The 12615-nt window shown below is 45.0% G+C and overlaps 1 protein-coding gene across 2 annotated transcripts in view; it reads left to right on the top strand.

Moving 5' to 3' along the window:
* LOC137429572 (disco-interacting protein 2 homolog C) overlaps positions 1-12350 on the top strand; it is a gene marked incomplete at its 5' end in the record, with an annotated part of 65733 nt that extends 53383 nt beyond the window's left edge. For both annotated transcript variants that reach the window (XM_078769339.1, XM_078769338.1), the window contains 3 exon segments: positions 5574-5748; positions 5865-5988; positions 10643-12350. In XM_078769339.1, the coding sequence (XP_078625465.1) occupies positions 5574-5748; positions 5865-5988; positions 10643-10895 (552 nt within the window).
* Positions 12351-12615: the final 265 nt, after the last annotated feature.

Genomic DNA, 12615 nt, shown 5'->3' with positions numbered 1-12615 from the left:
GTGTCCCAAACCCATCCCTCTCTGTACCCACCGTACCCAGCTGCTCCTGGACTCCGTGTCCTTTCCTCCTGACAAGGTGGAAAAGTTTCTGTCAACCCTCGACTCTGATTCTGCAACTGGACCTGACGGCATCAGCCCACGGGTCCCACAATCCTGTTCTTCCGCTCTTTCACTCCCTCTCTCTGTTCTCTTCACCCTCTCTTTTGCTCAAGGTCATCTGCCATCTGCTTGGAAATCAGCCAACATCACCGCTTTGCACAAAAAAGGTGCAAAAACAGATCCTAGCAACTACAGACCAATCAGCCTTCTCCCAATTATCAGCAAAGTCATGGAATCCATCATTGCTTCGGATATGAAATCTTTCCTCTTCTCCAATGGCTTGATCTCTGATCATCAATTTGGTTTCAGACCTGGTCACTCTACTCTGGACATGCTGCTTCTGCTTTCTCAACAATGGATGGAGGTCCTCAATGCCAAACAGGAAATTAGAGCTGTCTCCCTTGACATATCACGTGCCTTCGATACGGTGTGGCACCCCGCTCTGCTCACCAAACTCTCCTCCTTTGGTATCCATGGAAATCTCCATGCATGGCTGGCGGACTTCCTCTCCAGTCGTAGTCAACGTGTGGCCCTAAATGGGTTTCTCTCATCTCCTCTTCCTGTTCAGGCTGGAGTTCCCCAAGGCAGTGTTCTGGGCCCTGTGCTTTTTCTGGTCTTCATCAATGATCTCTCTGACTCTCTTGAAAATCCTCGCTATCTCTTTGCTGATGACTCTACTCTCTGTCGCTCCATTCCTCATCCTTCAGATCGGCAGTCTGCAGCCTCCTCACTCTCTGCAGACCTGGACAAAATCACAGACTGGGCAAACAAGTGGAACATGTCTTTCAATCCTGACAAATCTCACACTCTTACGATGTCTCTCCGAAAAGACCGACTGGACAACCCTCCCATCCACTTTCTGAATAATCCTCTCCAAGAAGTTCTGTCACTCAAGATTTTGGGTCTCACTATCTGCCATGATCTTTCCTGGGAAAACCACATTTCAAATCTGGCCTCCAAAGCCAGTCGCCGACTGGGCATCCTGCGTCGTGCGAAGTTCTTCCTTGGCACACCTGAGCTACTCACCACATACAAGGCTTTCATAACCCACCGCTCAATGGAATACTGCTCTCCCCTCTGGGCTGGTGCTCCTGCCTCACACCTAGTTCGTCTTCACGCTGTTGAAACCAAAGTGTTCAGAATCATTGGAATCTCCCGCGATGAAGCTAACTCCAAGCGCCTTTCACTCACTCACCGCAGGCAGGTTGGTGGTCTTTCCGTCTTCTACCGACTCCTCTCTGGCCTTGCTCCCCCAGCTCTGTCTGTGCTCTGTCCCCCAAATATTCCTGCAGGTCGCACAAGATCTGCCTGCAACCCTCTTTTGGTTAAACTGCCAAAATCATGACTCTCTGCTCACCTTCACTCCTTCATTCCTCTTTTCTCCCGCCTCTGGAACAAAGTCCCTCACTCTCCTCAATCCCACTCCTCCCTCCAGGTCTTTAAAACAGCTGTTCACCACCATCTCTTATCTTCCCACATCCAAAACCTTGATCTTTTCTACCCCCGCTAATTTAACCCCAAATCCACTTTTTTGAAATACCAACTTCTTTCCTGGAAGTCCTTGGTGTCCTTGTGTTTTATACTTCTCCAAACCCCCCCCCTCCCCCTTCCCACACATCTCCCGATGTCCCTGCTCTCAAATGTTGTGTTTGTGTGCTTCCCCTTCTCTCATCATCTTGTCTACCGCTCCCTCTTTTTCTATATTTTGTTTGTCTGTTTGATTTGTGTGTGTGATAAATGTTCGCTCTTTCACGAGCCTCGATTCTGTATGCAGAAAAGAAAAAAAAAGCGTGCAAAAGAAGGGGGCGTACTCTGTGTTGGCTCGAGGGAGAATGACAAAGACTCATAAGAGACAGTCTCACTTACTGTCTTCTTACTTGCTCCTTTCGATCTCGCCCAGTGTGTCTCTGTGTGTGACACCGACCTTAGCTGGGGATTAGTTTCACTGTTTGCTAATTATTGTGTTTATTTATTTTTTCATTGTGTCTTTGTCCGTGCATGCCGTTTACATTTATCCTAATTACCTTTTTTGGCATTTGAAGTGTTACCTGTGTTGCAAAGTCACCGCCAATGCAGAACTGGTGTGGAACACCTCATGAAGTGAACACAAACACCTGGAGCATCTAGAGGCATGCCTGACGGAGCTCCGCAATGTTTTACTTCCCAATGTCTTCCTTTTCCACACAGTGATCCCATTTTAAACGGACTCTGTTTTCCAAAAGTAAATAGTTGAAAGAATGAACAGTTTTGCATGTTAGCCTATTTATTGAACTTCAACAGTTTCACAGTAAAAACCCTCGGCCTGCTCAAGATTCCAGCAATTGCCAGTTCGTATGATCAGACGGAGGCCTTTTCACGGCACCTTTACTCTTTACGAACCATTTTGGAAATTTTGCAGAAATATTGAGTTTTAAGGGTTTATTATATAATAATTTCGTCATAAAAACGTTTTACCCGAGCAATGGATAAAGCTCGGTGTGCATTTACTGGATCCTTCGGTGAGCATTTACTGGATCCTTCAGTATGCTTTTACTGGATCCTTCAGTGTTATTTTACTGGATCATTTGGTGGGTGTTTACTGGATCATTTGGTGTGCATTTACTGGATCCTTCGGTGAGCATTTACTGGATCCTTCAGTGTGCTTTTACTGGATCCTTCAGTGTGCTTTTACTGGACCCTTCGGTGTGCGTTTACTGCATCCTTCGGTGTGCTTTTACTGGATCCTTCAGTGTGATTTTACTGGATCCTTCAGTGAGCATTTACTGGATCCTTCGGTGTGCTTTTACTGGATCCTTCAGTGTGATTTTACTGGATCCTTCAGTGAGCATTTACTGGATCCTTCGGTGTGCTTTTACTGGATCCTTCAGTGTGATTTTACTGGATCATTTGGTGTGTGTTTACTGGATCATTTGATGGGCTTTTACTGGATCTTTCGGTGTGTGTTTACTGGATCCTTCAGTGTGTTTTTACTGGATCCTTCAGTGAGCATTTACTGGATCCTTCGGTGTGCTTTTACTGGATCCTTCAGTGTGATTTTACTGGATCATTTGGTGTGTGTTTACTGGATCATTTGATGGGCTTTTACTGGATCCTTCAGTGTGCTTTTACTGGATCCTTCAGTGTGATTTTACTGGATCCTTCAGCGAGCATTTACTGGATCCTTTGGTGTGCTTTTACTGGATCCTTCAGTGTGATTTTACTGGATCATTTGGTGTGTGTTTACTGGATCATTCGGTGTGCTTTTACTGGATCCTTTGGTGTGCTTTTACTGGATCCTTCAGTGTAATTTTACTGGATCATTTGGTGTGCTTTTACTGGATCCTTCAGTGAGCATTTACTGGATCCTTTGGTGTGCTTTTACTGGATCCTTCGGTGTGCTTTTACTGGACTCTTCAGTGTGATTTTACTGGATCATTTGGTGTGTGTTTACTGGATCATTTGATGGGCTTTTACTGGATCCTTCAGTGTGCTTTTACTGGATCCTTCAGTGTGATTTTACTGGATCCTTCAGCGAGCATTTACTGGATCCTTTGGTGTGCTTTTACTGGATCCTTCAGTGTGATTTTACTGGATCATTTGGTGTGTGTTTACTGGATCATTCGGTGTGCTTTTACTGGATCCTTTGGTGTGCTTTTACTGGATCCTTCAGTGTAATTTTACTGGATCATTTGGTGTGCTTTTACTGGATCCTTCAGTGAGCATTTACTGGATCCTTTGGTGTGCTTTTACTGGATCCTTCGGTGTGCTTTTACTGGACTCTTCAGTGTGATTTTACTGGATCATTCTGTGTGCGTTTACTGGATCCTTCAGTGTGCGTTTACTTGATCGTTCAGTGTGCATTTAGTGGATTCTTTGGTGTGTGTCTACTCAAAACCTCAGTACACATTTACTTGATCCTTCAGGGCACATTTGCTGGATCCCTCGGTGCGGATGTATTTAATCCTCCGGTGCACGTTTGCTGGATCCCTTGGTGAGGGTTTATTTGATCCCTCGGTGCACGTTTACTCGATCCCTCGGTGCGGGTTTATTTAATCTTTCAGTGCACATTTGCTGGATCCCTCGGTGTGGGTTTATTTGATCCCTCGGTGCGGGTTTATTGTCCCCGTCGCACCGCGGAGCGAAAGGGGGACTATGGCTTTCCCCTCCGTCCGGGCGTGCGTGCTTGCGGGCATGCGTGCGTGCGTAAGCGAAGGACCGCATTCGAATTTGGTGTGTGGGTGCAACCCACGTCAAAATCCAAGATGGCCGCCACCATGTATGTCTGATGCCATGTATGTCTGAACCTTGTGAGCTGAATATCTTGAAAAATAAGCGAAGTACCAACTTCTAATCTGATGTGTGGGTGTATCTAGGCATAAGGAAGAACGCTATTGAAAATTTGGTCGCCACGTCAAAATCCAAGATGGCCGCCGCCATGTATGTCTGCACCTTGTGAGCTGAATATCTTGAAAAATAAGCGAAGTACCAACTTCTAATCTGGTGTGTGGGTGTATCTAGGCATAAGGAAGAACCCTATTGAAAATTGCGCCGCCATGTCAAAATCCAAGATGGCCGCCTTGCGTCTTCCACTTTCTCAACTCGCATCACTTCACCGACGGGGGACCTAGGCATAACGCTTGTTTAATCCTTCAGTGCATGTTTGCTGGATCCCTTGGTGTTGGTTTATTTGATTCCTCGGTGCACGTTTACTCGATCCCTCAGTGCGGGTTTATTTAATCCTTCAGTGCCTGGTGTTGGTTTAGCGGTCAGGGTACCGGCTTAGGATCCTAGGATCCTGGGTTTGAATCCCCGTCGATCGCTGAATTAACGCCAGGGGGGTTGACTCAGCCTGTCATCCTTCCGAGGTCGGCTAATTGAGTACCAGTTCACTGGTAATTCCCTGTTTGTCGTAAAAGGCGACAAACAGGGTTGGCGGCAGGAAGGGCATCCGGCCGTAAAACATTGCTTCAAAAAGGGGACCAAAAAAACAACAACAACCACGGTGCCCGAAAAAGGCCAACCCCCGTTTTGCGGGGGGAAATGGCCTCGAAAGGTGTTTTTTTTTTTTTTAGTGCACGTTTGCTGGATCCCTTGGTTTGGGTTTATTTGATCCCTCGGTGCACGTTTACTCGATCCCTCGGTGCGCGTTTACTCGATTCCTCGGTGCGCGTTTACTCGATTCCTCAGTATTTTGAAATCAGCAATACTTGGTTTAGGTTTTATCTTTTTCACATGTAAAAGTGATTGTCATCGCGTCGTGTGACCCATCATAAGTACTTTGCCTCCTAGTCCAGGTCCCATGTATACCGGGTGTACCACATACCATTCCCTTTCAAATACACTGCTCGAGTGAGAGATCATGGATAGGCAGTCAAGAAAAGCAATAGATATTCTTCTTCTGTGAAAGTAACATTTAATTGTTACTTAGGTCATACTTTCAAATTTTCATGAGATTGTGTTTGAGTTGCATTTATCATTTATTCAACTTTCCTTAGATATGGGTGAACAGCCCACACAACGCCAGTGGCTATTACACACTATACGGTGACGAGTCCCTACACTCAGACCATTTCAATGCAAGGCTCAGCTTTGGGGACACTCAAACCATTTGGGCCCGGACCGGCTATCTCGGATTCCTACGCCGTACGGATCTCACGGATGCCAGCGGAGGTAATGGCTCGCAGCACGTGTGCACTCATAAGCATTATTTGGGATTTATCTCTGAGGGAGGGGAAGTAGTGACGTTTGATAGCCTCTGATAAATCATTCATTTTTTGTTCATCCAGAACGCCATGATGCTCTCTATGTGGTTGGCTCGTTGGATGAAACGTTGGAGCTACGGGGCATGCGGTACCACCCAATAGACATTGAGACATCGGTTCTGCGTGCCCATAAACACATTGCTGAGTGGTAAGGATTCCAGCTATCCCAAACACTATGTACCAATGCGGGGTGTGTGTGTGGGTGTGGGTGTGGGTGTGGGGTATTCTTTCAAGGCTGAACTGCAGCACCTACAACTAAGAGGTATAGTTTCTTCAGAATCTGGGCAAGGTTTTAAGCTCTCGCACAATGACTTTTGCGGCCACCAAAGGCCAATATCGTGTGTATATTGCGATGTGGGGTCACGCAGTGCTGCTACCGGTCCACAGGCAAAAGGTAACAACCATGAGGCCAACGCAGTGCCTTCAGAAAGTATTGACACCCCTTGGCTTTTTTTCACATTTTCTTGTGTTTCAGCCTGAATTAAAAATGGATTAAATTAAGTTGGTTTTTTTTGTCACTGATCTACACATAATATCCCATAATGTCAAAGTAGAATTTTTTAATTTCAGTTTTTACAAAATAATTAAAAATACAACAACAACATGCATTTTAAGGCCATTTTCCCTGCTAGAACGGGGGTTAGCCTTGCGGTCCCCATGACAATCTTCTCCATTTTGCCCTATTTTCTGCATCTCTCATTGTTAACCCCCTTGCCCGCATTTCTTCTTCCACCATCTTTAGCCAAGTCTTTCTCGGTCTTCCCCGTCCTCTACTTCCTTCTACATTCATTTCCATCACTCTTCTCAACCAGTCACTTTCATCCTTCCTCAACACATGACCAAACCATCTCAACCTGTTCCTCTTCACAGCATCAATCACAGGCTCTATTCCCATCATCTTTCGCAGCTCATCATTTGTCTTCCTCTCTCTCAACGATACTCCGCACATCCACCGAACCATTCGCATTTCCACCCTTTCCAGCCTTCGTTGCTGCTCTATGTTCATTACCCATGTCTCGCTCCCATAAATCATAACACGTCTCACACATGCAGCATACACCTTTCCCTTCAGCTTCAACGACACTCCCCTCCTCATCAGCACGCCACTCAGTTCCCAAAACTTCTTCCATGCACATCTCACTCGAGCAACCGTTGCCGAGTCTGATCCACCTTCTCCATTCAGCATGTCTCCGAGGTAGCAAAATGTTTTCACACCTTCCAGCTTCACGCCGTCTCCAAGATCCAACTCAACATTTCCTCCATCTGCAGCTCCCTCTGTGCACACCTTACATTTGAATGTAGCTGCCACACTGATTAATGACCCTCTCAAACCACTACATTTTTGATGAACCCACTCAGCGCACATTGTACATTGAATGGAGTTCACTCCGACACCCTTCCTGCACACAGCACATGGCCACTTCCCAGTTCTTTCCACCCCACCACATGCTTTACCACTTGGCATCACCTTCGTCTTTCCTATATTCACCTTCAGACCTTTTGTCTCCATACATTCCTTCCACTTGTTCATCTTCTCCTTCAGTCCATCCATACTTTCCGCAATCAACACCAGATCATCTGCATACAACAACTCGCACGGTAAACCCTCCTTTATGTTCTGAGCCAGCACCTCCATCACAGCTAGAAATAGTAGTGGACTTAGTACCGTCCCCTGATCCACTCCCACCTTCACCTCAAACTCACCACTGTTCCCGTCCTTACAGCTGTGCGCGCTCTTTTGTACATTGCCATCACAACTCTGATCAACCATTCCTCCACTTCTAACTTCCTCAATGCCCATGTCAATACTTCGCGTGGAACCCTATCGAATGCTTTCTCCAGATCAACAAACCCAAGAAACAACTTCTTCCTCTTCTCCATGTACTTCTCCTGCAACTGCCTCACAATAAAAAGCGCGTCTGTCGTTCCTCTTCCTGGCATAAATCCAAACTGCATTTCGTCAATCTTCACCTTCTTCCTTATCCTCCTCTCCAACACCCTTTCCAATACCTTCATTCCATGCTCCAATAACTTTATCGCTCGGTACGAGCCACACTCCAGAGGGTCACCTTTCCCCTTGTATAGAGGGACAAGGGTACTCAGTTCCCAATCCACTGGAATGCGGCCTTCTTTCACCACCAGATTACAGATCTCTGCCATTCTCTTCACACCCCAACTTCCTGCTGCCTTCAACATATCTCCCTTCAACAATTAAAAATGAAAAGCTGAAATGTCTATAACCCTCCAAATTGAGCTTAGGTGCATCCAATTTCCTTTGCTCATCCTTGAGATGTCTCTACAACTTGATTGGAGTCTACCTGTAGCCAATTAAATTGATTGGGCATGATTTAGTAAGAAACCCACCTTTCTATATAAGGTCTCACAGTTGACAGTGCATGTCATAGCAGAATCTCTACCATGGAGATCAAGGAACTGTCCGTAGAACTCCGAGACATAATTGTGAGGAGGCCTAGATCTGGGGAAGGGGATAAAACAATTTATAGAGTGTTAAGAGTTCCGAAGAGCACAGGGAGCTCCATCATTAGGAAATGGAAAGAATAGGGAACTATTCAGACTTTTACTTTTCCTCGAGCTGGCAATCTGACTAATCTGAGCAACTGGGAAAAAGGGCCTTGGACAGGGAGGTGACCAAGAACCCAATGACCACTCTGACAGAACTACAGAGTTCCTTGGCTGAGATAGGAGAACCTGCTGGAAGGACAACATTCTCTGCAGAACTTCACACATCTAGGCTTTATGGGAGAGTGGCCAGACGGAAAGCCACTCCTGAGAAAAAGACACATGACAGCACACCTGGAGTTTGAAAAAGGTATGTGAAAGACTTAGAGAGTGAGGGAAAAGATTCTGTGGTCTGATGAGACGAAAATTAAACTCTTTGGCCTGAATGCAAGGCGTGCTATGTCTGGCGGAAATTGAGCACAGCACAGCACATCATCCATCTAACACCATCCTGACCTTGAAGCATGGAGGTGGAAACTTCATGCTATGGAGATGCTTTTCGGCAGCAGGGAGAGGGAGACTTGTAAGGTAGATGGAACAATGAATGGAGCCAGATACAGGTAAATCCTTGGGGAAAACCTGCTTCAGAGTGCAAAAGACCTTAGATTGTGGTGAGATTTACATTCCATTGTGACAATGACCCCAAGCATACAGCCAAAGCAACACTGGAATGGCTTCAGAACAAGAACATGAAGATCCTTGGATGGCCAGCCATAGTCCAGACTTGAATCCCATTGAGAATCTGTGGAAAGACTTGAAGATTGTTGTTTACTGATGCTCCCCATCCATCTTGACAGAGCTTGAGCAAATCTGCAAGGAAGAATGGGAGAAACTTCTCAAATCTAAATGTCCAAAGCTGATACAGACATACCTCAGAGGACTCGAGGCTGTAATCACTGCCAAAGGCGCTTCGACAAAGTATTAACTCAGATGGTTGAATACTTATGTAAATTAGATATTTCTGTATTTAATTTTCAATTACTTCAAAAAAAAATCTAAAATTAAATTACTCTTTAACATTATTAGGTGCACGCCTTGTAGACTGTAAGAAGCTGTGGACAGGTAACTTCGCGAAACGTGAAGCTATCTGTGTCACGTTCACTTGCAGACATAGTCTCAATGTTTCTCTGCACCAGGAAATTGCCTCGTTTAGCTGCCTCTGATGTCACCCACCTTGAAGTATACATGAAGTGCCGGATGGAATGACCTAAACTTGTCATTGTACTCATTGCCGGTAAAAGAAAAAAAATCGTGCCATTTGCACTGCCACGCCATGTACCGTCATGGCACCTAAGAAGAGATCAAACCTTAGGCTTGGTGGGAGGCTCTGAGCAGAATATTTTCTGGTGTGTAAAAAGTATATACAGTACATAGAAAGTGCAACTGGAACCGCTCAACGTATATTCACAAACATATGTAGCAATCGGAAACAGTTGCCCCTTTATACTGTATAAGTTATAGTACTCATGAATATTCATTAACAATCCATCCTTGGCGTTACTGAACAAATTCAGATACTACTATTATATTATTACAATAAGCATGTTTTATTTCGGAGTAAATTACAGGATTGTTGAGTAAGTGGTCACTTTAATTTGACAAAGCTACAGGTTCCATCTCAATCACTTCAAAATTAATAATGAGACAAATACTTGCAGCCAATTAACAGACATGTATCCAATGTGGTCAGCAGATACTCATAGTTTACCTAAGAGCACCTAAAACCCCAAAGCTTCCAGGCCCCTTCAGTGTGCCCCGGACCCCACACCTTGATTGCTTCGCGCCCGCAGCATCGAGGCGAGTGTGGACCCTGTTCCCTTCATTTCTGGAGACCGACTTTCAAAAAATCCTGGATCCGCCCATGGAGTAGATGATACTTATATCTTCTTCTTTCTCTTCGACTGTCCGTCGCTAACGACGATGACCGAAGATGATACATATATACACTTGCTCCATTATATATAGATTCTGTTGGGCATCGCTGACGGATGAGTGGCAGTAAAATAAATAAATAATTATTATTGTTTTTTTTTCTGGCATTACTCTGCGGACCGGTAGCTTTCATTTGGCGGACCGGCAGTGGTCCGCAGACCTGGCGGTTAAGAATCTGTGCTCTACACCTCTTCAAATCTGTCTCATTTGTCTTCATTACGGGAATTTTTAAGATTTCCATCCAAAATTGAAGTGCATATTTCAATCCAACGCAAGCCACTTGTTGAAAAGTTCAATTATCAGAATGCAAGAAAGGTCACTAATCCCCTCTCCCCATATTCCCTCCTCAGTGCTGTGTTTACTTGGACCAATCTCCTGGTAGTGGTAGTGGAGCTGGATGGCTCAGAGCTCGAGGCACTTGACCTGGTGCCGCAGGTCACCACGACCGTTTTGGAAGAACATTACCTTTTGGTTGGTGTTGTGGTCGTGGTTGACCTTGGGGTCATCCCCATCAATTCACGTGGCGAAAAACAACGCATGCACCTTCGCGATGGCTTCTTGGCCGATCAGCTGGACCCCATCTACGTGGCCTACAACATGTGATTGTCATCAGGATGGGTCCTGCAAATCCTCGACGATGGTGCCATTTTGTTTTGACCACTGCTTGGGTTGTTAATCAAGTTCTCCCTCAACTTTCTGGTGTCAAAAGTTTCGTCATCAACTTTAATTCTTCTTCCTCGTCCATCTCCTCAATCAACCATTCCACAAAAGACTCATCGACCTCTCATCTGCTAAACCCTCACTGCTTTGAAAATCTGCTTTGCAGCAGCGCCTTAACCGTGAGTGATGCTACGTGGGTGGGATGAATGAGTGCAGAACATTGAATAGTTTTTAACCGAACATCTTCAGGAACCGCAATACACTCACATCCTCCACAGCAGCCTGTTACTCTCCATTATGGATCCTGATGAACTTTTCTTCTTAGGTTAAGGCGTTCCCAGAGCAGTGATCAGAATTTTATTTTTGATCGATACTCTGTGTGTGACTTGGATGCACAGAACGTAACTCTGGAGGATCGTCCACAGTACTTTAAAAAGGCGATGCCCATTCTGCCGGCACCTCGTCTCCTCGTGTTTTGTCACGTTCAGGCCTGCTACGTTCACGTCTTCGACCATCTTCATTTCCGTATCGTTATCAGACTCGGACCTGTCCTCGGGCGACGTTAAATGTGAACCACGTGATACTACATGCCGACACCTTCCTCTCACCATGCAGTGTTTTATTTTGACAGATGTGTCATTTATGTCATGAGCCTGAAGGTTCGAACCATGTTGGTCTTGCAATTTGGTCACAAAAATTTGGCCAGCGCTGCCCAGGTACCACAACTAAGAGTAAATGACTGGTGTAAACATGGAGTATAAGTCACTGTGAATTGGATTCGATCAAAGAAACCTGATCCTGGTTCCGCCAAAGCAAGACTTGCGTTTATTTTTGTGCTTGAGTTTTTCTTTTTCTTATTATTTTAAAATGGAACCTTGCGAGTGGTATCATTATTGTGCAATACGTTATACCTGGCAATTCAAATAGGAAGCACGCGCTTGGATCGAGCAGGTTGGACGTTCAAAGCAACATGCTCACAGTGGCTTCTGAAATGCTCAGCCAAAGCAGAACGAATTCCATGCAGAGTCCATTCGGGTCTTCGTAACGCATCCTTGTGAGGTTTTCAGGGCCTATAGGTATGTAATTATGTACAAAGGGATTAATTTATTATATGAGCTGTACCGCACAGTTCTGTGTATAGATTCTAATGAAAAGCTGCGGATTACAGGCTGCTTGGGAAAGATGTTACTTTTAAACAGGGTTGTGTTTGACGAGACAAACAAAACAAAACAACAGACAGTTTTTAACATTCAACTGTAAGCTATATTTTCCCTGCAGACTCTTCATTTGCAGAACTTCTATTGTACACCCGTGAATGTTTTAAACGAAAAAACAACAATAAAGTGTTTAACCACTTTGAGAGCAGTTTGAACCTGCAATAAATGTTTCTAAACAAGGTGCTGGTCTGCTGGAGAGATTGGTCATTTTGGGGCATGGGTTGGGTTGTTGGTTGTTCGTTGGACAGAATTCCCTTTTGGTTTCTCTTGGATGATTCATAGGACTGGTCCTGAGATCAGAGCTACAGAAATGGTGAGTATGATTTGTCTTCACCCTTTGAGGATGAATCCTCCTGTTGTCCTGGTTGTCCCTTCTGTTTTAATTTCAGACTTTGATCCTGATGTTTTTTTATGTTGCTGGTTTTTTCGGTTTTTCCAAGATGGCG

The sequence above is a fragment of the Myxine glutinosa genome, unplaced genomic scaffold (genome assembly GCF_964187855.1).
Source record: "Myxine glutinosa unplaced genomic scaffold, kmMyxGlut1.1 SCAFFOLD_2118, whole genome shotgun sequence".
NCBI lineage: Eukaryota > Metazoa > Chordata > Myxini > Myxiniformes > Myxinidae > Myxine > Myxine glutinosa.
This window is presented reverse-complemented; position numbering and strand designations above follow the sequence as displayed.